Below are 24,601 nucleotides of genomic sequence, written 5' to 3' on the forward strand. Positions count from 1 at the left end.
CCAGGTACCACTGCAAGCGGGCAAGGATAATCTTTTTCATTGTCTCCCACACAGCTGGCCAGCGCTATTGGGTGGTATGAGGTGAGTTCAAGTGGGGACTTGCCTTGCTTCAGGAAAGGGACCAAGGCGCTTGTGTTCCATTCTTCGTGAACCATGCCATCTTGCCAGGATACGTTGTAGAGATCTAACAGTTCTGTCTGTGCACCTTCCCCCAGGTTGTTCAATGCGCGGTAGGATATTCCATCTGGTCCTGGGGATGAAGAGCGTATGCATAGAGCAAGAGCCGCTTAATGTTCCTCCATTATGAATGGAAGATCCATGCGGCAGTGCTTCGACGAAACCGTGACCATGCGCTTGGCGTCTCACATTGCAGACTTGATTGTTTCCTCTAATCTAGGGGACAAGCCCTCTCGACAAGCATCTTCCATGGCAGAAGTAAAATTAGTCCAGTTAATAATTGAGTGGTGTTCCGTAGGAAAGACCTGGACATCCTTCTGATGATAAGGTACGCGGGAATGTGAGCATTCCCGCGTGCCTCGGTGTCCGAAAACCATTTTACACATATTGTGAAAGAGCAGGATACGAAAGCTAGGTCAGCACAGCTGCCATAACTGTCAAACGCCATTGTTGCTGGCGAAGTTTGCTAGCCTTTGCCATCTTGTATTTGTCCTTGTGCTTCCCCATGCCATTAGGTGCGCATTAAGATCTCCGGTGATGACATATGGCGCAGAACACAGCGAGAAGATGTTCGTTAATCTTTGGAATCAAAATTACTTGAAGGCGTTATATAAACGCCTACAAGTGTAAACACGAGTTTGCACTTTTTAATTGTTAGGCCAACAATCGTCATCGTGAGGCGGAATCGGCTGGCGAACATAGATCAGTTCTCGACGAATAATATAGATGACTTTGATGCTTGCATCAGTTGTTGCAGACATAACAGCGTCATATCCCTTTAATCTCGCAGGTTTTTGCACGTTAGGCTCACATATGACCATGATTGGGAAAAAATTAGTGTGTATATATATATATATATATATATATATACGGGCGCAAGTCTGAAAGGCGTGACTTTAGTCCTCGTGCATTCCACTGGATGATTGACGGTGTCTTGACTGCTCAAAAGAATGGTCGATGGTTGGCCTTGTCTCTATTCGACAGATTCAAGCACTGGTCTTAAGGCGTCCAGTATTTCCCGTGCACTTCGAGCAGACGTGAATCCAAGGTTCGACTAAATCACTCGAATGACATCTACTATGCCTACACATGCTATGCCTACACGCACATATAGTATGCCTACAAGTAGAATAAAAAAATATTACTGGTGCGTTCAGCTGTATTTTCACGATGATGCACAAGAAGGAAGTTCTTAACCCTCGAAGAACGTCAGACTTCTCTCGATTGCTTCGGTCAATACGACAGTACTCGAGCATGTTGAAAAAACACGCGGTCCTTCGCGTTTTGCGCACGAACGCTTCCTAACGACCCAATGTCCAGTTATTAAAGCTCGAGGCATGATGGTTTACAATGGCGCTATAACCCTCCGCACTACGACCAACAGCTTGCAGAATAAAGAAAAAAATGTCATGCCATTTTCTCAGACCTTCTGACCCTCACTTATGATGATAGGAGAACGGCCATAATTTAGTGATACTACAGTGAGAATTTTATTCGCGAATGGTGAGGTCCACATACTGCTACCATGGAAGAGCGATGGGCAACTTCCATTTGTGAGAAGAAAAAAAGGAAAGTTGCCTTATGTTCCAACAGAAATGGTCCAATGGCAATTTAGGATGCGAAACCACTGTTTCATAATGAGCGAATTTTCGAAGATGTGTTCCAGTTTTAAGCGGTATGTCCACGTTTCATAAATATTGTACGATATGTGCTTTACACTAGCTCATATAGTATGCGAAACATGCGCGTACATGAGTTCCCCATGGCGCAGCATGACTGCGTGATATGGCGTAGGCTTATGTTCAGGTTTGGTCCACCAAATTCTCTTTTCAATCTTGGATGACCTCACCTGGTGTCTACTACGCAGTATAGTGGAAAAATATTCCGAGCACACCTAAGCACTTCTTGTGGGTTGTGAATGCGAAAACATTAGTGTCCAGTTGAACGCTACTGAGCCGTCCTTCGAGTTGTGAACTCCTCGCGGGCGCACTAGCACATTGAGGCGCTTCACCAATGCCTCCTAGATAGCGCAAGGCCGGTGCAGTTTGATCCGTGACGTCATGCTACCTTGTCCGATTGCCGTATAGTCTAATGGGGACGCGACCGAATACGGCGCGGTGATTTTGAAGTCGCCGCTTTCGTCACGCCGGGAGTGGCAATGATATTGTTGGTCCTAGTAACATGTATCAAAGCATTGTACACAGACCTGCTGTCTAGGAGGAGCTGGTTTTGTTCAATGGGCAAGGCACACGGCTTCGAGGCTCACTTGCGCCAACGTTTTTCTTTTCGAACTTATTCGGATTTTTATACATTCATTTCTTTATAACTATATCAGTTGTTAAAAAGCAGGATAGAGCTTGCGCGGCTAAGGAGCCCGTGGATAACACTTGCTTTATAGAGCAAGCGTGATGTTGTGACGAGGCGATGCCCTCTCCCCTCACGCCACACCTGGCGAGCCCTTTCGTCCGCTCTGCTTCCTCGAGGCGAGCGCGTTACGTGGCGTCCCAGCCCACGGGAATTTATGTTCCGTTTCGTTGCTACAGACGCCGGCTTTTTCGCTCAATGAGACATTTGCTGCTCTCGCATCAAAATTACTGCACTTAGAATATGTAGCGTATCAGCTGGACGCCAGGGTGGAACAGACCGTTTATTGATGCCGTGCCCTTTTTATAGGGTGATGAACGTGTGATCTGCCGACTGCTGCTTGCGTGGCCGATAAGCGATTATCATGAAAATGCAGTGTGACACGCGATATCAGTATACAACCGAATATCTTTTTTACACGTACACATATAGTGGCGAGATATAAATATGCAACCGTTGCCAAATTTTTTCCCCTTCATTGTTTGGTTACCTATTGTGTGCAAAGGGCAATCCAAATGTACGACGTTTATTGCTTGACAAAAGACAATTCATGTCAGGAATTCACGTAGACAGCGCGGAAAAGATGGCATGTAAAGGGACACGATGAAGGCTCACACACCTGATTGCTAACGTTGTGATGCCTCAGATTCTTGCTTCATTAAAGTTTGCGAGAACCGCCTTCGTGACGTAGTGGCTATGGAGTTGCGGTGCTAAGCACGAAGGCACGGAATCAAATTCCAGCCTTGACGGCAGCATTTCGATGGGGGCGAAATGCAAAAAAAAAAATAAAGAAACAAACACGTGGTCAAATTTATTGCGGAGTCCCGCACTGTTGCGTTCCTCACAACCACATCGTGGCTTGGGCGCGTAAAACGCTGCGAAAAAAAAAGAAATTTAATCCGTGATATCTTTTACTTTCTCCATGTAAGACAATTATGAAATGGTTGTCCAGTTTGGCACAGTACTTTATCCTCAAGTAGTAAACACCAATTTCCGAATTGATAACTACCAGTTACATAGCCAACTGTTCTCATTGCTAAGATTTAGATGCTCATAACGCAGTTCGCTGAAGCTAAGTGTAATACGGCGAGTGCGCAGCGTTCCACTGCAGTTATATTTTACCACGTTTCCTCACTGTACGAGATGTGCCTTCAAGTAGAACAGAGAAAAAAATACACACAACTTTCAACTTGCACGAATTGATGAGAAACATGCAGGTTGACAATTTAAATGCTTTTGCCTTTGGCTTAAGCATGCAACTGCTCCATTAAAAAAAACGAAGAAACACAGAACAGCAACTTCGTTAAACAGCACATACGGGAGTTCCTTACTGAAACAAGTGGCCGACATAGACTGCGAGCTCTTTCTATCCACTGCAAAATAGCATCAGCTCTGCGTGCAGGTAAATACTACAGGGAAGGAGCCAGGAGTGAAAACATGCTTTAATGATGTAGTGCTGGCGATTATTCGATTGACCTACAGGTGAAACATACTTGCAATGTAGTAAGATGAAGCATTCTTAGACAGCTGTCGTTATAACGTGAAGAAATGTAAATCTGTTTATATATCACTGACGCGATAAGCTTTTCATAACTGGGGCCGTAGAACGTAAAACTATTCCAATATGTTTTTATTCCAATCTCTTGATGTCAAATTTGCGTAACCGCGGACGCAAGGATCGGGCGGTCACCCGCATGGTTCTCTGATTAAGCCATTCAAATGCTCCCCTCGTTCATAGGATGTCACTTTTGTTTGCTTGAAAAACGAATAACATTGCCTGCACTGAGCGCCTTGTCTTATCTAATTGGCTCACAAGAGGCGAGGAGCATGCTCAAGAAAAGAGGGATTCGATGGGGCCGAGCCACTGCACTGAATATCGATAACGGGATGAAGAGGGTGGTGCCGGCCTCTGCGATTGACCCGCTTTCTTTTACTGAGCTTGCGGTGGCTCGTCGACAATCGCGGCGGCATGCAACGGAAGCTTAAAATGACGCTAAAACGGATCCTCAGCATAGAAAAGTTGGCATAACGAGGTCGTGAACGTGCCGAAAGTTCTCGAAAACACGCTCTCCGCAGGGGCGAATAGCCATTGCCGGAGCGATCGGTGGCAGCCATCTGTTATTCATTCGGAACAGGGCAGCCTGCGGCCACTCAGAAAAAAAATTCAGTTTTGTTCAGCATATTAATGAATCTTTAAGGCGTACTCGTCACTCTGACGCGGAAAGTTCTTGCAGTTTTGTGACGTCGCGTGAGAGGCAGGTGAAGTGGGTGCAGCCCGAAAGCTATTCACCAATGGCTGACGGCTAATTACAAAAAGGCGTCGAATCAGAAATAAATATTTTTCTTTTGTTCGGTCAAAGTATGCATAGTCAGTGCGTACACGTAATATCATATGGGGAGCTATCGCGGTTTTCGCGCCGTCACCTGACAGACGGGTGAAGTGGGGTGGTCCAAAAAAGTTTTTGACCATTTGCGGTGGGCTGATTGCAGAATTGGAATAGAAAAGTTTGGAATAGTTTTGCGTTATAGCGCCCCTGTTCTACTTATTTCGAGTAGTGTCCACTTAACCCTGCTGCCACACAAAGTCACAAGTGTCACCACGTCAAAGTGACGTGTGCTTATTTCAGATCTGTTAATGTGCAGAACAAAACTCATATTTTTGCAGTAGCTGAAGACTGCCCCATTCTGAAATTATTTGGTGATGACTGCCCGCTAAAGTCGATCGCGATGGCTACTCGGGTCTGCCGATGAGAACGCATTTCTTTGTCTATAATATTATGAACTTTGAAAGCAAACAGGCGACAATTAGACTATCTTCTAAGTACAATGTTGGCGTTCCTCTTCGTGGCGCTAAGCGGTGAACTTTCTTATCTTGTTTAGTGGTTGCTGCAGTTCCGCAGCCGTTTTGGCATTATATATTCTTCGAGCCCTTTCAGCACGCAGACGATTCTACTATTTCACTGCACCTCTATTAGTGCTCGCTGGTCAAGGCCATGGCGTTCACTTTATTAGGATGTTCCGGTAAGTAATGATTATGCCCGTTCTCTACTTGGTATGTCTTCCGTCTGAGCAATCAATTCCATCAGAAAATGTTGGCAGCATGCTTCGTTATGTGCACTGATCGCACTGAGGACTTTCGCGCACAATCGAGCGCGATCCTTATCAAAGTTCAGGCCGGGAGTTGCTTCATTTTGCAGCTCGCGCAAGGGTCCAATCAGGATTGTGGATTTCAATCCTACTCGAGCTCAATCACGTGTGAAAGTGCCCTTGGGCCATAGGTATTACGCGACTCCGAGAAATACAGCAAACAACGCTGGGCAAGGCAATTAAGCTAAGCTCATAATTTTAGGTTCTAGTTAGCATTCAACGCCATTCAGATGGAAAGAAACATCATAGGCGCAGCGTAGAGAGGCCAGAATTAGGAAACCCGCATACATTTTACAGACCGCTGATGTCGTTTGTTTTTTTGTTAATTTTTTTAGTTTCAAAATAAGCTTGTAATACCAAATATCTACTGCCCTGATTTTCCTTCATTCGACACAACCGAACATGCACGCTTTTTGCGGATTACAGGGGCTGTGGACTCACCAACAATTTGTACGAAAATCGCTGCAATATTAGAGCCTTTCCCCAGGGAAAATATCTTCTGCGAACACTACTCTTCCTGTTGTTACACAGCAGCCATACAAAAAGTTTTCAGAACATTCAAAGCAGCGTGATGGGCAAGATTGAAAAATAAAGGCGTAGAATTGCGACTGTTTATTCACACGCTTCTTAATTGTCTTCAGGCCTGCGTTTGCAGGTTTAAAATGCGCACATTGCAGAAAGAGGGCATAAAACATATGAAGCAATTGGGGTGACTAGACTAGCAGAAAGTTGCAAGTTATACAAAGGAATTTTACGTAGTTACTACGCGGAGTAGAAATGACCTTTCATGTATGTTTCGTAATGTGGTTCTGTAAACATTCAACTAAGGAATAATTTCTTTCTCGTCCTAAATATTTTATGGCGCCGTTGAACAATGGAGCAGGTAAAATTGCTTTCTGGACATTTTTAGGCACTGTGTCATATCCAAATTTATTATTTTATTTGTCTAAACTACACGTATTGTTCACGCCGCATCTTCACTGTCGGCGGCTGCATCTTCACTGCCTTCTGCTGTGGCGTCATCGGCAGATGCCTCGGGAGCAGCCTCCTCCACCGGCTCAGCAGCCTCCGCGGGCTGTTCCGCCTCTGCTGTTTCTTCAGCTGGTGCTTCTGAGTCTTGTTCTACAGCTGCTTCTGCGGGTTCTTCAGCAGCTTCTTCTGCAGCTGCTTCGGCGGCTTCTTCAGCGGCTTCCTCAACAACCTCCTGATCCGTCTCCTCAGCAGCCTCTTCGGCGGCAGCCTCCTCTACAGCGGGCTCCTCAGCGGCTGGCTCCTCAGCGGCTGGCTCCTCAGCGGCTGGCTCTACAGCAGCGGGCGGTTCTGCGGCTGGCTCTTCAGCTGCAGGCTCTTCAGCGGTGGCCTCCTCAGCGGGAGCTTCTTCAGCGGGCTGCTCCGGTGCTTGTTCAGGTGCGGCTTCCTCGGTTTCTTGCGCGGCTTCTTCCGCGGGGGCAGCTGGCTCGGCAGCGGGCTGCTCTTCGGCAGGTGCAGGCTCTTCAGCTGCCGCAGTTTCTTCCGCAGCTGGTGCAGGTGCAGGTTCTTCTGGTGCAGGCTCGGGGGCGGGGGCCGGTGCTGGGGCTGGAGCCGGTGCTGGGGCAGGAGCAGGAGCAGGTTCTGGTGCGGGGGCTGGTGCGGGTGCTGGAGCAGGAGCAGGTTCGGGAGCTGAGGCAGGTGCTGGTTCGGGAGCTGGGGCGGGTGCAGGCTCAGGCGCAGGTGCGGGAGCTGGTGCGGGCTCAGGGGCGGGTGCTGGCGGTGGTGGCGGCAGCACGGCGACGCACTTGCCATTTAGGCATTCGCCGTTGAATACCTTTTTAGTCTGCAAAATTCAAGGCAACTCTGGTGAAGGAATAGTATGTCAAGAAGGGATATTCGGTTCACGTAGGGCCGACTGCCGTTTTTTTTTTTTTTCAGAGCTAGGTGCTCATACATTGCTTATGGAATCGATAGGTTGAAGCTGGGCATTCATGCGAGGTATTTTAGATCAATATCAAGCCGTGCTTCTTTTTTTACCCATTCCTCCCACGCAGTAGAGCAAATTCGGCGGTATTTTTGTTATATGCGCTGATATGTAAGGTTATTGTTCTTGATAGTAATTGCAAAAGTATTTGAAGCGCAGTTTGATAAGAATGTGATGAAGCCAGTTCTCGTTTGAAGTTGGTTTCAAGCATCGTTTCAAGTTCTTTCAACACATATCTTTATAAAAACCTTGCAGTAAAGAATCCTGTTGGCCCTACGTCGGTTATCTTTTTTGATGTAAGTTTAACGAGTATGTGGCCTGATGTTTTCATTGCTGATGGGATTTCGTTTGTTAGTCTAGCTTTCTGACGATTTAGGACATCCTTAGATTTCAAAGCTGCTTTTCTCGAAGCATCTGGTATCTTGTCTGGCTTATTTCAGAGTGAAGTTCGCTTTTTTGTCGATTTTGCTATGTTGAACGTGCATGCCGTCCTTGGTTTGCGTTGTCGCTTGATTTGCCTTCTTTTACTATTCCTAATAATAGCGTGTTTAAAGTTTAATGGTCAACGCACCCCGTAATTCAGCTCCCCCCCCTACTCTCACTATCCACTCCTCGACATTTAACCGAAGGGACTTTAAAAATGCTTTCTGTTCAATCCGCTCTCTGCCAACCCAGTCAACGTGTTGCATCGTTCTGTGCTTTTGTATCTTTTCTATTTCCTTTCCTTCTTCCGGAGGAATAGGCTGTACTTGTGCCCCTTTCGATGGCATGTACCAGCCTGCTCGTCTGATTTGCTTTATTTGAGTTTATTATATAAGTGATATGACATGAAACGATGATAATAATAATAACAATATTAATGGCGCAGCGTCCCCGCTGAAGGAGATCCGGGTAGTGCCGGGAATTCTTTGTAAAGACATCCCTTTTCCGAAGTAATTTACTTCAAACACAGAAACCGCGCACCTTGTTGGCTGGTCATCGTAAACACTACTTTTGACCCAGCATGTGGGGATAAGAGTTATAATAGAATTATTTCTTTCAACTCTTCTTAACTTGAATAACACTTCTTCAACGTTGAAGTAGCTGCGGCATTGAGTGTAAGGAATACTCTGTAGTCCTATTAGATGCAAAAGTAGATACTCAATGTAAGATACCTGAGAACAAAAAATTATGCAGTATCGCAGCTCAATTTAAACATCGAAGTAATGGCTCTGCAATATAACTCGTAAACTACACACCTAATACGACGCAAAATACGTGCCTTAATATCGGCTTAACTAATACACTTTCTATGTTCTCATAACCTGATCTCATCGCACAATTTAATGATGCTTTCAGGCACAATAAAATGCTGACTTACTGTGCATGGTGTTCCGTTGTCTTCGGCCTCAAAGCGTATGGGATATCCTTGGCATAAGTACTTGCACGGGTTTCTTAGTCGTGCGAAGATCAACTGAAAGTATTAAATATAGTATGCCTTATTGGAGTAGGAAAAAAGAATACCATATTTATGAAAGTTGAATATTTCGTTGAAACATGACGATAGGTGTTGACTGCCTCAACAAATTATTATGTTTTCAACATATAACTTTATGGTCACATGACAGGGATACTTCACTACATATTTAAGAAAAGATTTCATTGAGATCTAAAGCTCTTAGTGGGTTCCTGCAGCATTCTATCATCCCCATATTCGTGAAAGCGTTGCAAATAAATGCTTCAGAATGACGGGCCGCAATTAATAGGTATCAGAGAGAAATGCTGGCTGCAGTACACCACGCAATAAAATAAAAACTTGTGCATAAATGACCCCTCCGACAAATATTTCAAGCTTTCTCTTGTGAAGCGGGAATACTTTTTTTATCTATACCATCAATAAAATTAAGGTCCTTGTTATTAAGGCAATAGTAGGTTGATCACCATCGATATTTTCCCGATTTAAAGAGAACATAATGTTTGACGCTAGCTTTTTTATAAGCACGTGACAAAAGCTGACTTAATGTTTCTAAACTCCTCGTTAGTAAGTGAAGCCGTCTTACCCGCCATGCACCCTTTATAATTCTTTCTATGCATCTACCGTTGTTGCTTAGTAGCTATGGTGCTGGGCTGCTATGCACAATGTCGCGGTATCGGATCCCGGCCACGGCGGCCGCATTTCGATGAAGGCGAAATGAGAAAAACACCCGTATCCTTACATTTAGGTGCACGTTAAACAGCCCCAGGTGGCCCAAATTGCCCGCGTCCCCCACTACGGCGTGTCTCATAATCAGAAAGTGGTTTTGGTACGTAAAACCCCCTAATTTAATTATTCCTTTTCCTTTGTCGCATCTGTTGGTGATAGTAAGTTTCTTTGTCTTGCAACAAAAGCAATAATTGCCACATTGTACGTAGATGCATATGCGCATTCCTGTCATGAACCGTATCACATCATAAGCCCATTGAATATCTCACGGGCCAAACTAGCTTATAGCACAATATTCGGTGCTGGACAACAATATTCGTATGTCTTTATTCTGTTAATGTTGCCGGCATACTTGATTTATTACAAGCTCAATCTAACCAACGCACAGAGACTTGAGGTGGCGCCCTCTGCTTGCTACCCTATTTTACATGGGCCAAGAGCGAGCGCTCATTTTAGGTAATGCGACGTGGAAAGAAACGCGTTTTAACGGAAGGCAAATCTACAATGTATGAAGATTAACTAATATGTTAACTTCAGCTAAAACGCCGAAATGTCAATTACGACTGCTATCATGAAAACATCATTGACTACATGGTAATTATCACGAAGAATGGTTTGCACTAACACGTGTCTGTAGCATTCGAGTAATATTTCAGCAGTGTGTATAAAATATAAGAAAGTTTCCTTACAAAGCCGTAGTTAGTCGCCTCTGGGCACTTGGGAAGAGCAAAGCCAGGTGGTGCCGCGCCCAAAGGAACGGCTAGAGAAGCGATCGAGGCGAGACAAAAAAACAAACAATGTGCGCTTAACTATGATGCGTTGAAATCATCCACAAACACTCAACACCCCAGGCACATAATACCAAAAGAAAGTGTCCAAGCGCCTCGCACGATAACAGCCTTATGCAAAATAAAACACCTGTTTTCTTCGGGGCCGAATTCGCAAATGTTTTCGCTCATAAGTGCTTTGTTTCATTGCCGGTAACCTTCAATATTGAAATGTCTAACATCAGAATTGCCTGGCGCCGGTTCTCGAGAAAACATGTCTATCATAAGAAGCAAGTCGTGAATACGGGAATTTTGTGCGTAGCTGCTAGAGTAGTCACAGAATGGGGATGTATCAGAAAGCGTCTACATAAGGCCTCCAACATAACACACTACTTGTCTATATCGTGATGCTACTGAGTGTTTGGAATGCTGATCAGGTGGAATCTTTGGCTTGGAGTCACCGATGTCACATTCCTATATAAGCCTTAGAAAGTGGCTGCCACTACGGTGCATATTGCTATGGCGGCCAATCGGCGTAGTAACGAGATGATTGAGACAGGTATGGACAGTCGCAGGTCAATGTTATGTAAGATGGTTTTTGAGAATTCGGACGCGGTGTACTAATGTACCAGTTGTATCGCAACCAGCAGATCACTGTTATAAGCTTTAGCGCAATAAAATTGGCAACGCTGGCGGAGTTCTTCTTGCACACTTTCAAACTCGCTTATAATTGAGCACACTTTACTTCCTCATTGGTGACTAAGCGAAAAATGTTTTTTAGACATCATTCTTGTAGTGTACTAGTACTTCAAGTGACCATAATTATCAGAATTTTTACATTTCACCTCTGTAGACTTAGCTAAACAAGTTGTTTTTAATATATGATAATTGATAAAATACATTACACATAGAAATATATTTAACAAGTATAGTTGACATTTGGTAAAAATCACACAGAACAACAGGTGAAATTATTGCCATCCCGTAGGTCCGCACTTTCGACTCGGGCCACAGGCTTGGTTAAGTACTTCCTGCGACAGCTCAAGAAGCGTGTTTACCTGTCAATATACTCCAAATACAATCTATGTCAGTTCCTGCAAGTGCGACCATCTTATACTTCGTAAGATACAGAGACAGCAGGCGTAATCACCCATCACAGGCTTTACTCACAACCGTTTGGCTAAACAAACCAAATAAATCAGTTAGTTAACATGCATAGAACAATTCTAATTATTCTGCTCACCGCACACCTGTTTAGCAAGAGGGAAAAACATCCAGCACGAACTACTCACCCATAACTTGCACCGCCATGCAGACCATGACGGCGCTGAGACACAGGATTCTTGCGTTCACGATCATCTTGCTTCTCGGGTGGTACTCCTTTGTGCTTGTCAGTTTCAAACGTTTCTTTCGCCTTCACTGTGTACTCGTTCATATTCGTGCGCTCTTTTATATGCCTAGCTGTTGCTTCACCGCGAACCGTGCAATTCAGACAAAGCTCTATTTTGATTGGCTACCGAGCTTACGTGTGTGACGTCACGTTTATGGAAGTTCCGTTTAGAGCCCCTCTTCTAAACATGAGGCAAAGCAGTCGCACAGCGCTTTGACGTCTCTGAGGAAAGGGCCTGCGCCGACTTTGCAGATAAGCGTCTCGGTGACCCCTGCCCAGGGTGACGTCATATCGTCGGCAAACTATCATAAACATTTATTACGCGAAGACGGCGCTCGTCCGACCACGGTTCACAGCGCCGTGAGGGGCGGTTATTGTTTGTTTCACAGTTATCTCTTCAGCAGCCGTCATACCCAAACGGTAGACAGAGCCTTAGTGCTCCTATTCTTGTCTTTTCTTTTGCACTATTTAGTTTTTCTTCAGCCTTTTTTACGCACAAACCTTAATGTAAGACATGAAACCAATATTATGTCCTCCGTTTGTCGTCGGGAAAATTCAGTCGTTAGCCTGCTTTCTCTTAAGCTCTCTGTGTTCCTTCCATGTCTCATTGAAGGTGACAACCGCACGCGTGAGGCTAATTCCCGGATGCCGCTTCTACTGCGACAGGATGTAGATAACACCGTCTACGGCCCCGACAGAGTAAGTGCGAACTAATTGCGCTTGTCTTGACGCTTGGAAGCCGATGATAATGAATGTTCTGTAATGAAACGTTCATAAAAGATTACAGTTTCCATCACATATTTCGGAAAATCTCGAGTGATAAGCGATCTCTCCGCTATTTCTGTTGTTCATTTCTCGAGCAAATGTTTCCATCCGCTTGATGATGACAATGAAGAGACTGTATCGGTAAAAAAGGTATTCTTATGCTAGAGCTATCCGTAAGAAGAGACGTCAGCCAATCATGGTGCTCGTAATATTGTTTGCGAAGACAACCGGCCAATGCAGAACTGACCTTGCGCACAAACAGCAAGGTAAATTTGAAGCCAAATATGCTGTGAAACATTTAGTACTCCCTCGTAGTAGCATAAATTGAGGCTGTTCATTGGAACTCTAGCACTGTTTATTAACCACCACGGTGTGCGAAATAATGTTGTGCACTCACTCTGACAGATCCGTTTTGGCAGCTTAGTATAGTAAGGTATAGTATAGTACACTCTATTGTGGTATAGTATAGCGTAGTACAACAATTATACTTGGAAGCTACTAGCTTTTCGAACCGAGTGGCACCATGGGTACGTTGTTTCTTTAGGAGACGCATCAGGGTTTTGTGCAGACGTTGTTGTAGAATGCGGAAAATATATTCTATCTATATTGTACAGTCAATGGAGCCTTTTCTACTGCTTGCCTGCCCCTTTGTGAAGGTGGCGCTCACTTCCACGGAACGTCGGCTCCACCATTACAGCCCCACTGCTGGGTATTCGCTATCCATTAACAGTCAGTGAAACACTCTGACTGCGTCCCCAGCATTGTATGCTACACGGAGTTCTCCCAGGTGCGTCGCCAACCGGCAGCAGCATCTCAAAGAAGGTGACCCACCTTCGGCCAAGTGCGCATGCGAGGCGCTACTCTTACTACTGTGCAACTTTTACTTGTATTGATGTTGAATTTGTAAATTGCATTTATGAAGTTCAGACTTTCAGAAAGATTTTTTTTCTTGTACTCGCCTTTTCATCATTCTGCTGTCGAACAAACAACAATGGCGAAATGTTAAAACGAACTTAGCTAAAAGGCCACTCTCAGTTTGATGCAGACGGGCTTCGTCGCACTTGCGGCAGTACTGGCCGGCCTATCATTTACTCTTTCATTAAATTTTCTTTTCAATAATAATGATGATAACGATAACCATGCAAAATAGCCACTGCAGTATATTGCTGTGTATTCAAGTGGTTAAGCCATTAACGATGTCCGTGACCATATGGTTACGCGAACAATGGCAGCGAATGGCAATATATTAGGATTTTAAGCGCTGTACGATGGTTACCGCATAAGCGCGTTGGAAAGGTTAGGTTAAGTGGCCACACCTGTCTTTGTTTTCGATGGACCTCCTCAAAAAGGTCGAAATTGGCGCTGTCGTGAATGGCACTTCACTATGCAGAGCTTCGCGGGCATGTTTCTTTGAAATATTTGAAAAAAGGTTAGAACTGCACAGAAAAGAAAAACGTTTTTTTTTTACACTTTTATCCTTCCTTCAAGTATGGACCAACTAGCCAGAAAGAACATCCTACTTTAATTATTTACGCCGAGATAGTGTGTTGCACATCTAAGAAGAAAGCACTATAAACATGCGACCATCGCTGTATTTTTTTTGTCAGGCAGATGTTTGTTACTAACACAGGATGTCATCTGCAGACAGGAACTCGCGTGTGGTAAAAAAGGTGGTTTGGTTCCGCCCCTGAATGCTGTTGCCCGATACAGTAGACATACGTGGGGCACAAATTAGAGGGATATAAACGTAAAAGTCTACAGGATCGCTATCTGCGACAGTCCGTGGTGGTGGAAGATCCGGTTGTCGAAGAAAGCCGCCAAGTGGTGACATAGCCAGTTTGCTATCACGGTATAACCACCAAATGGAGTCACTTTGTTGCAGTAGCCGACAATGGAAAGAGACGCAGATGCGCTGTGGAGAATCGCAACCGCAAAGGACGCGCACAGTGCACGTAATATCGTGTCCTATTGCGTGTGTCATGCTTCCTAACGTATTAGGAGCGATAAGCAATGTACATAACTATTCCACACCAAGTGTGTAACGTTAGGAGCGTTCAATGTTTTTTACAATACTACTGTTAACAAAGTAAATATGTGCTCATTGTGTTTTCGTTTCCGTTCAAGGAATAAAATAAAGGTTTGTCTTTTTGTGCATTTTCCTGTTGCCCAAAAGTCCAACGTGACCCTAAGGTCATGGGCTGTATATAAAAAACTAAGAGTACATGGATTTTTTATTATGAATACGGCACCTAAAATATTCTTAATAAACGACATTGTTAAAGTAATTGTCAGACAAAACATTCCTCAAAGCGCGAATGTGTAACGTCACATGAAGCAGCTATTAGAGAGTTTTACGTTGTCTGGTATGCCGGTAATCGTAGGCGGACTGGACGTCTTACCGGATGGACGGCAGGCGCGAACGGAAGTAGCTTGACAGGAGGTGCCACATGGTGGCGCAGAGCCGAACGAAAGAAATATAAAGGTAATTTTGCACTAAAAAGTGTATTCAAGTTCGCTACTGGTGTAAATTTTTGGCATCGGTGAATCGTGACATAATTACGCCACTGCGAAAATTTGCGTCAGCGCAAAAAGCTAATGCATCTTGTTACTGAAATTAAAGTTCCGTGCTTGCCTGGCTGAATTCTGAGCCACCAGGTGGATGCGCTGTTCGGGCTGCTCACGCTTACGGCTCCGCCCATCCGGCTAATTGCCCAGACCACCCTCCCTTGCGGAATGCTCGACACGCTAAATTGTTGATGACGTGCTACGCGATACCCAACATTACGTTAACAAGGTGATGCAGAATGCATTATGGTACATCATATGTTTGAGCATTAGCTAAAAAAGTTGTTCCATCACAATTGCTTTAAATAAGTGTTTTTCCATGGTATAGGCAGCTCCAACCATGACTGGGTGGGTCAGCAAATAGAGTGCAGTATTCACCAAGCCTATTCCTTGCGGGTGTCAAGCTGGTGTTTGATTATTGTTTTTTGCTAGTCCCTCATATACGGAGAGGATAGCTTCACAGAGCCTTCTTATGTCAGCTTGTCAGCGCTGCTGTACGGACGTTTGTCTAATATCAATTCCTGCTTCATTGGCTCCACCCCCTAAAGCAATGACACTAGGCGAGAAAGTTGCAATTCCTTTTCATATCGATGAACCGAGCCTTGTAGTGTGCTGAAAGCATAGCAATTACAACGAAGGTAGAAATGTTTGAAGGTGGCAACAACTTGACTGGAGCTATGTCAACTGAATATGTCAGTGCCCAACAATGACGCACCTAGTGTCCCTAACGTCACGCTGCAAAAGTTGGACGCAACCTTCGCTCCGACCGCCCATCAGAGCCGGCAGAGTCGAGAACGTAAACAGGGAGCGCTTGTTATCAACGTTACCTCTGGCACCAGCAGCTCCACCATTAACGCATTTTCTTGTTTTGTAGTTTTTATTTTTATTGTTATCGCTGTTGTTGAACACTAGGGGGGTAACACACGTTTTGTTGCGCTTAAGTTCTTCGGTACGATAGACGAAGGTAGACCTCCACTTTTAGAACGTCATTAGAGGAGGATGAACTTATAAGGCGGTACCGAAATGTTTTGAGACTGGCTTGGTTTTGACGACAGTAGCTTGTTTATGTGCATTGAACGCTGTCATTTTCGAAGTAGTACCCTTACGCAGCGAAACATCGCTTTTATTGTTTTTGCAGCTTTGTGAATATTTACTTGTAGTATTCCTTTTCCTGTACGAGAGAAGCAGTTACTGCAATTAGGTAATGATTTCAGCAATGCAGTCAGAACGGCGGTCCTTTAGCTGGGTTCTTCATTGTCTGGTGGAAGGAAACTCAGGGGATCCGGTACGCCGAGGATCATCACTAGGGTCGAAACTTAGGTGCATGGCCATGACCTTGAGGCGAAGCAACAGTCGTCTAAGCGGAAAAGCCTAACGTGTCGTCGACAAAGAAAAAAAAGCCTAAGCATTTTCGCAACTCAGCAAACAGCACACTCATCTTCCTCTACCTTCTCGTTATCGTGGATAGAAAATTGACTCCTAATTGCCAGACTACCAAGGGCAAGTTTTCCTGCCACATTTTAGGGCTTCTGGTGCAGGGGTATTGGCGATCTGAGGCGCAGTAGAACCTGGATGCTGCGCGACGACAATGCATCGCGCAACAGGAAACTATGCACGCGCGAGTTTCTCGCCGAAAGCAATGTGGTTTCTCTTCCACTTTGAACCTTCTCATGAGATTTGGCTGAAGTTTATTTCCCGTTCTTTCGAACGTTGAGAAAACCAGCTCAGATATTGCCGTTTCGACATGGTTCCTGAGTTCAAGACTGAATAAAAAAGTGCGCTTGACTTTTACAGGAAGGAATACTTCCGCTCAAAATTTGGTAATTCGCTGAAAGGCTAAAGACAATGGTGATCTGAAAATGTTGCACCTTACAGTTCTATTGGAACCTTCTCGAACTTCGTATTGCGCTGTGTTTTTTCACTGTAGGGAAATCATGTCGTTGTGCACTCAGGAAAATTAAACCCCCGAGGGTCGATTGGATGTAAAACACCCTTTTGAACCCTTACTATCTCAGAAATTGTCTAAAATATTCGTTAGGCGAACACCTTTAGTGAATCCTCTCATAACACTAAGGTTAATAAAGGGTGTGTTATGTGAAACATGCACCTTGCATGTTTAAAGGTGCTTGGGAACGTAAACATTTCACGTGTACTGTCTACCTCCTATAGCGCAATCCCAAGATAAGCGAGCGGGCATGATAAAGGCAATATATAAGCCAGCGACGGAAGAGCGTGATAATAGAAAGTGCTTTGAGCGAACGTCGGTACAGCTCATCTCTGCCTTGCCCCATCTGCGCTACAGTGCTGACTCGATCGAACACGCTTTTCTTAGCCTGGAGATATGAACGACGACGCACAACCCGCCGGTAATGCTCCTTCCTCAAGGGCTGCCTCTGCCACCTACGTACTTCGGATCGAACTCCCAACCTTCTGGCCCGCTGTCCCTGGCCTGTGGTTCTTGTAGCTCGAATCACGTTTTTCTGCGCAGCGGATTAATTCTGCACAAGGGCGTAACTTTCACATCGTCTACAATCTGCCTGCGGAACTCAACACCGAAGTTCGTGACCTTATTGCCACGCCACCGCTCAAGTCTGCATACAGAGTGCTAAAGGATGCAGCGATTCGGCTGATTTCTCCTTCAGAGTAGAAGCGCCAGCAAGCAACTTCTCGTGGCGGAAAACCTCAGCGGCCGCAACCCCGCGTCATTCCTGTGCCGCATTCGGCGCCTGATGAGTGAACAGGGAAGCACCGCCGGGACGTACATTCTTGGTCGGCTCTTTCTCAGCCACTTGCCCGTTAAGGTTCGCCTGGTACTCGCCACCACAGATCTTGACATTAGCAAGGTTGCAGAATCAACGTATGTAACCATGGCACATTTTTAATATCAGCCGTCATCGCACAAGCCAGTGAACCACTAATCAAGCAGCCAGCAGAATTATCCCGCCACCGCCGTCTCGTAAGCTCCCTGTCTACCACAATATCTTAGTACCACCGTCGCTTCCGTGACCATCCCCGCAATGGTATTCACCGGTGCTATGCGCAGGAAATGACAGGGCCAAAGACTGCATGAAGGCGGCAAGTGCCTCCGCTTCTAGTGCGAGTCGCACAGTTCTGTTTCCGACAGCGTCAGTAGCGCTCGTTTTCGGGTGGATACACGTGTGTGTGTTTGCATCCTGCCGACTATACACCCGCTAACCGCCTACGTTCGCCAACTTCACCACTCCAGGCTATCAACAACAGCAAAATAGCAACATGGGGGCAGCAGTAATTCGCTTCGGACGTGGGTCTTCGCCGTGCATTGCGATGGCTTTTCACTGGCGCCTGCATCAAGCATGCGATCAATGGTACCAATTTCCTCCGCAACTTCAACTGATAATCGTGGTACGTCAGCAATGACTTCACGACGCCGCCCCCCCTCTCGAGGTACAAGGCAAGCTGTTCGTGGTGCCTCCCATAAACCTGACACTTTTGCCTTTACCAAGCGAAGTTGCTATAGCGGACATGCTACGCAAATGCCCCACTTTGACTCGGCCAAGTACGATGAGAAACTAGTCAAGCACCTAGTTCTCCAATACTTTGAAACTTAATGCTCGCCAGTACACGCCCACATATGCCGGCTGACCCGTGAAAAGCCTTGCAAAGCACAGAAAAAGTTTGAACATAGGTTAGAACTCCGCATCATTTGACCCTCGAGCAGTTCTTGGTTGTCGCCACTACAGATGACGACAAAACCTATGACTGGTGATTGTAGACGGTGCCGTGACTACCGAGCACTCAACCAGGTTACACGTGCATTACCGTTGTTCCATCTCGCATATTTACAACGTACGCTGTTCTGGGCTCATATAAGTGGCCGTCTCGGTTGGCAATGGTGTCCTCCGCCGGTGTCTATAGTCTGTAGCCACTATCACCGAGAAAGAGTAAAAAAATACCCAGTTGGGGCCCGCTGCGTGCCAGTCAGAAGCCACGCAAGCGCTTGCTAGCATGCAGCGGGAAAATTTCCTATAAGCACTCCCTGGCGCGTGAGGAAACGTGCTGCTTTGGCGTAGAGGCAGAGCATGCGCTTCGCGTGCAAGATGGCCGTGGTTCGAATCCCAGGGCCGCGCAATTTTCCACCCCATCAAAAAAAATCTGCGTGGTAATGAAATTGCTTCATATTTAAAACAGCACCATAAAACACGGACAAGGGAAGACACAGGACGAGGGCTGACTGCCAACAACACCTTTATTCAAGCCTGCGGAAAATATACAATTCGCAACGGGCGTAAAGAGAGTGAAAGAAGGAAGGGCGTTTTCAATGCGTCAATTAGGACATTACGATTTGGACCACGAAGGACGCAAGCGAGGGCGATATGGACAACAGACTTCAAGGGGCGGTGGAGGCAATCGAAAATCATCTGGAGGGCACCGGACTGGAACGCTCGCCGCAGAAATCGGAACTGCTGCTCTACCGTCCCAGGAGGCTCGGCAAACCCTCCAGCGACGTAGCGGAACTACACAAAAGGGGAATAACAATAACCACGAGAAAAGGCACGGAGATACCCATGGTCCAAAATAATAGAGTCCTGGGTGTCTGGATCGAAGCTAGGGGAACAAACACGGAAACTATAACACGCCTGGAAAAGAAAGTCACGGTGACCATTCGGCTAATACAGAGATTATCCAACAACAGGAGGTGCAATAAAGAAAGAAACGTCGTACAGCTCGTTCAGGCATTCGCGATCAGCCACGTGGCGTACGTGGCGGCGTTGGTCCACTGGAACAAGGCTGAGAAAGACAAGATCGACGCACTCATTAGAAAAGCGCACAGAACAGCACTGGGTCTCCCCCAATACACAAGAAACGAAAAGTTACTACAACTCGGAGTACATAACACGCTGGACGAAATTCGCGGAAGCACAGAGGATAGCGCAACTCGAAAGAATCTCCGGAACCAATGCGGGCCGAGAAATCATGGAAAAGATCGCCATAAACTACCACGGAATGAACGGCTCCAAAACGCAGATTCACCCAGACGTCCCAGCCGCAATAAACACAGAAAATATCCCGAACAACATGCGCCCCGTGTACAATGTCGAGAGGAAAAAATTCCGCACGAAAACGATTCTCAAAAACCACGGCGCGCGGGAGGGGGTGCTCTTCGTAGACTTCGTGCGGTACCCCCGAAACCGGCTCGACAATAATGGTGTCGGCGCTGACAAAGGTAACTCCCTCTTCGCAATGGCGGTCGTATGCACGAAAGGAAAGGCAGTGACTGCGGGCTCCGTAAGGACCAGATTGTCGGAGGCAGCAGAAGAAACGGCAATCGCTTTGGCTGTAATCAACGGTCGGCAACAATACAGAACAATATTCAGAGACTCCAGAACGGCTATTAGGAACGTCCCAAAGGGCTGGGTCTCCACCGAGGCGGCCAAAATCCTGAACCGCAGAGCAGAAGACTTTAAGAACGGCAAAATTACACCCAAATATTCAAATGAATATCGGCACATATGGAGAAGTAACCAGGAATGCCCCTCCCAACCTCAACGAGAAGGCCCACCGAGCCGTGCAAAAACTAACCCATCGTGGCATGGACAGTGACGGCCTAGCACCCCGCAGCCCCTGCGGAAGGGCGAAGGACTGCGGCGGAGGCGATGGAGAAGACTGAGGAGGCGACGACGACGAAGAAGCGATAGAAGACGAAAGGGACAGACTGGTCAGGTACCACGACATACTGACACACTACACGAAACAAAGAGAAGCATACCCACAACCCCACAAACAACTCGACAAGTCTCAAGGAACAGATTGGAGAAGGTTGTAAACCCAGAACGCTCCGAAACCCACTACACTTAAACAGAATAAATTTAACACAGTACCCAGACGCGATCTGCAAGCTCTGCAAACACGAACACGCAGACATGGCACATATGGAAGTACATGCAAATCAAATCAATATATGTAGAGGACAAGATAGAACCACACCCTTTCGAGAAGCGATTGCTAAGCGCTCTGACAAGCTAGGAACTACACGACCAATTATGGGCTATCCAGCGGGCCCGGGCAACGGTGGAAAGGCTGTGCCTCACCGCACATTTTGCCCGGGTGGCCTGAGCCCGGTCTGGCAACCTCGCTGGTCCTTTTCCTATTAAAGTTTTTTTGTCCGTCCGTCCGTCAGTTAGGAGCCACCTGTATTAGTTCCCCTTCCATAGCCCTTTGCGATAAAGAAGTTAAGTTCCTTAGAAGTTATTCAGTTCGGCTTGCGTCCACTATGTGTATGGTTGCATCTGTATTGTTTAATGTTGTTGACGCATGCGCAGCAGGAGTTTACCGACGATGACACGCCTTTCCTTTCTTCTTTCACTCTCTTTCTGCCCGTTGCGAATTGTCTATTTTGCACAGGCTTCAATAAAGGTGTTGTTGGCAGTCAGCGCTCGGCCTGTGTCCTCCCTTGTTCTTTGTCTTTGACGCTGTTTTAAATATGAATGATCCGTGCGAACTGGTTCGCACACTAACCCTTCTGAGATAAAATTCTATAAAGAGGCCTGGAGTGTGGCCTGATCCCGATGACGAGAATTGGCAACACCCTCCCTCAACAGATCGGGATTGGCCACCCTTGCGCAGTATTTGGCCACAACCTCCTATATGAATACAGCAATCAAACCCCGGCCCTCACTCCGCTGATGCTGATGCTGATGATAAATGTGGACTTCATGAAAAACATCTCCATAATTCAAGCAGGCTAGGCGACTAGTTATCACCGTCCCGTTTCGAAGGCGAGGCCATTAAATCGTAGTCATCCCGTCTGATTGAATGGATGAATGGATAGATGGATGTTGTGAGCGTCCCCGTTGGAATGGGGAGGTGGGTTACGCCACCGAGCTCTTGCTATTATACTGCCTAATGTCCTACCTAGGTTAAAAGAGAAAAAAAGATAAAAGAAAGAAAAAGCCTTGCGATGAATTCGCATAACCAAATTTTCTGTCCCCCTATTGTGAACTTTGGTTTTGCACATCTCCGTTTTTTGTAGTTGCCCTGCTTTTCTTCCACCAATCTTCCAATCACCTCTTACTAATCTCTATTGCGGACATGTTTACTTTCCCCCTGTTCTCGCTGAACAGAAGGGCTTCAAGGAGGCCAGTGGAGCCTAATTCAACCGCTGGACAGATATCTTCACATGCTAATAAAAATTGCTCCATGGTTTCCCTTGCTTTACTACAGCAAGCGCCTGCTTCTTTTTCCCTCTTATATCCCGCTTTATAGGTGCGTGTTTTAAGACATCGTGATCTCGCTTCGAAAAGTAATGAGTTTCCCTTTGAGTTATCATTAATTGTTTCTTTCCTTATTTCGTGTTTTCCTCTTAAAGGGCCCCTGAAACGCTTCGGACAAATTTTGTAGGCGCATAGGGTACAGCTTAAGTAGAACATTCGCACCACAATTTAAGTGAAGCGTTACGTATTAATAGAGTTACAACCGATTAGAAGTTACCCTCCTCCCTAGCCATGCCTTTCCTCCTCAACTCGCTCGCCGAGCGAGCGGCGCTAAGCTCCGCCTTCACTGGTCCTGCGTCACGATGCAACGTCACATCCTTCACTTCCGGTTGTTGGAGCACGCCTCCTCCCGCGCGAGACCTCTTCGCTGGCCGCTTGGCCGTCGACCGAGAGCCATCGAAGCAGCGTGCGTTGCGAGCATTCTGTCGTAGCGCAGAAGGTGGCCGGTATTCCGGTAACCACAGGCAAGCTGGTCATTTCGGCAAATGACTGGAGGCATAAACTCAAGCTGATGAAGGAACTTCAGAGTAGACGTACGTGAGCAGCCTGATCGGTCTGCACGGTCCAGACACTTGTTGGCGCAGCGCTTAACCAGTCAAACGAAGCGCTAATATTGCTCTAACCAAGTGTAAAACATTCTAAACATTTATAAGAACAACTTGTTGATGATTACACTCCTGTGAAAAATACACACCAGCAGCAAAGAAGAATGCTCTTCGTTGCTGCTACTGTGTATGGTTGAGCTCTGTGCCACCAGGTGGCTGCACCGTGCAGACCATTCACATTTACCTTTCTGCTCATCTCATGGCTCATCCCGGCACAGTCAAGCGGCCAGACCCTGTCCCCTTGCGCTTGTGTTTGCCCTAATACCGGACTTGCGAAACGCTATTGCGTTAGTAATCTTCCGCTGTAAAGTGACGGCCACAAACGCGCAAACCCTGGCGCCTATCGGATAGCCGCAGTCCGATGCGCAGCAGCCAGTTCGCTCGTATGCTGCCTTGCAGAGGGACACGATTTCGCAACTTCACATCTTTCCAGTCGCTACATCTGCAGCCCACAACGCAACAAGGGTGATTCATCGTGCTCACGAAAAGACTGATCGACACTGACGGCGGAGCTCTCGTCAAAGACTGCGCACGTTGTAACACAAGCAGACGACACTTGCTGTGTGCCGGAAGTGCTCAAGTGTACTAAAAAACTATTCTTGTGTATTCTCTTTAAGTTATTTTCTTTTTACAAAAACAAAGTAACTAACATTCCAACTATTACGAGCATCATTTGTTCACCATAAAGTTGGAAAAATTATCGACCACGCGCCCTGGTCAGCCAATCAGATAGCTCGCCCATGTGACGTCATATGGGTTATTTGCATCATATGGGTAGGGGCGGCTTAAAATTCCGCCGAGCAGTGCGCTGCGATCGACAGCGATGTGCATTTTTAAAACCTTATAATAAATTACACGCTTTACGCAGAGCACTTAGATGTGTCAATTAATGATCAGAAGGACCTACTCTAACGACTCAGTACGTTTGTAGAAAATCGCCAAAATCGTTTCAGGGTCCCTTTAAGTAGTTACTCATGGGAGGTTTCTTTTCCATTCCCGTCACCCACGAGGTTATTTCAGCCTCGCTGTCTTTACGCTGGATATTGTTTGTTGCTATGTTGCTCACCCTATAGGCCGCATACTTGCTCGTAAGCTACCTAGTTCTTTTCATCCACTGTGAATCAATGCTTGTAGTGGACAAATACTTGAACACTCTCCCAGCCCATTTACTTTCTTCTATATTCCTCAGTCGTTCTTCATAATCAATTTTACTGTGAACTTCCCTCACTTCAAAACTTGTCCAGCCCATATCACCCTGCACAGCTTTAGTTGTGGGCACAAGTGCAGGCACGGAAACAGTGCGCTTTGCACGGAATGTAATCATCGACTTTTTGCCATTCAGAATTTGCTAGCGCTCCTGTTTGCCTGGTCATCGACTGTACACGGATGTTCATCAAGTATTCCCGTGACGTTACCGCCAGTGCAAATCTTCGAC

The 24,601-nt window shown here is 46.1% G+C and overlaps 1 protein-coding gene across 1 annotated transcript; it reads right to left on the minus strand.

The window, feature by feature from the left end:
- Window positions 1–6,285: 6,285 nt before the first annotated feature.
- On the minus strand, window positions 6,286–12,023 carry LOC126525128 (uncharacterized). The gene is made up of 4 exons (XM_050173185.3): window positions 11,884–12,023; window positions 10,514–10,584; window positions 9,003–9,095; window positions 6,286–7,501 (listed from the first exon to the last, which is right to left on the minus strand). Exons 1-4 carry the CDS (start codon window positions 11,948–11,950, stop codon window positions 6,653–6,655), a joined length of 1,080 nt encoding a protein of 359 aa, XP_050029142.2. The 5' UTR covers window positions 11,951–12,023; the 3' UTR covers window positions 6,286–6,652.
- Between the last annotated feature and the right edge of the window lie 12,578 nt (window positions 12,024–24,601).

Source organism: Dermacentor andersoni, chromosome 3 (genome assembly GCF_023375885.2).
Source record: "Dermacentor andersoni chromosome 3, qqDerAnde1_hic_scaffold, whole genome shotgun sequence".
Lineage (NCBI taxonomy): Eukaryota > Metazoa > Arthropoda > Arachnida > Ixodida > Ixodidae > Dermacentor > Dermacentor andersoni.

Bases quoted from the DNA above. Each gene is read 5' to 3' on its own strand.
- LOC126525128 (XM_050173185.3), bottom strand. From the start codon at position 11,950: ATGATCGTGAACGCAAGAATCCTGTGTCTCAGCGCCGTCATGGTCTGC. The intron at 10,585-11,883 runs GTGAGTAGTTCG...TCGCTTCTCTAG, and splicing joins CATGGCGGTGCAAGTTATGG to CCGTTCCTTTGGGCGCGGCA. The intron at 9,096-10,513 runs GTAAGGAAACTT...TAATACTTTCAG, and splicing joins AGGCGACTAACTACGGCTTT to TTGATCTTCGCACGACTAAG.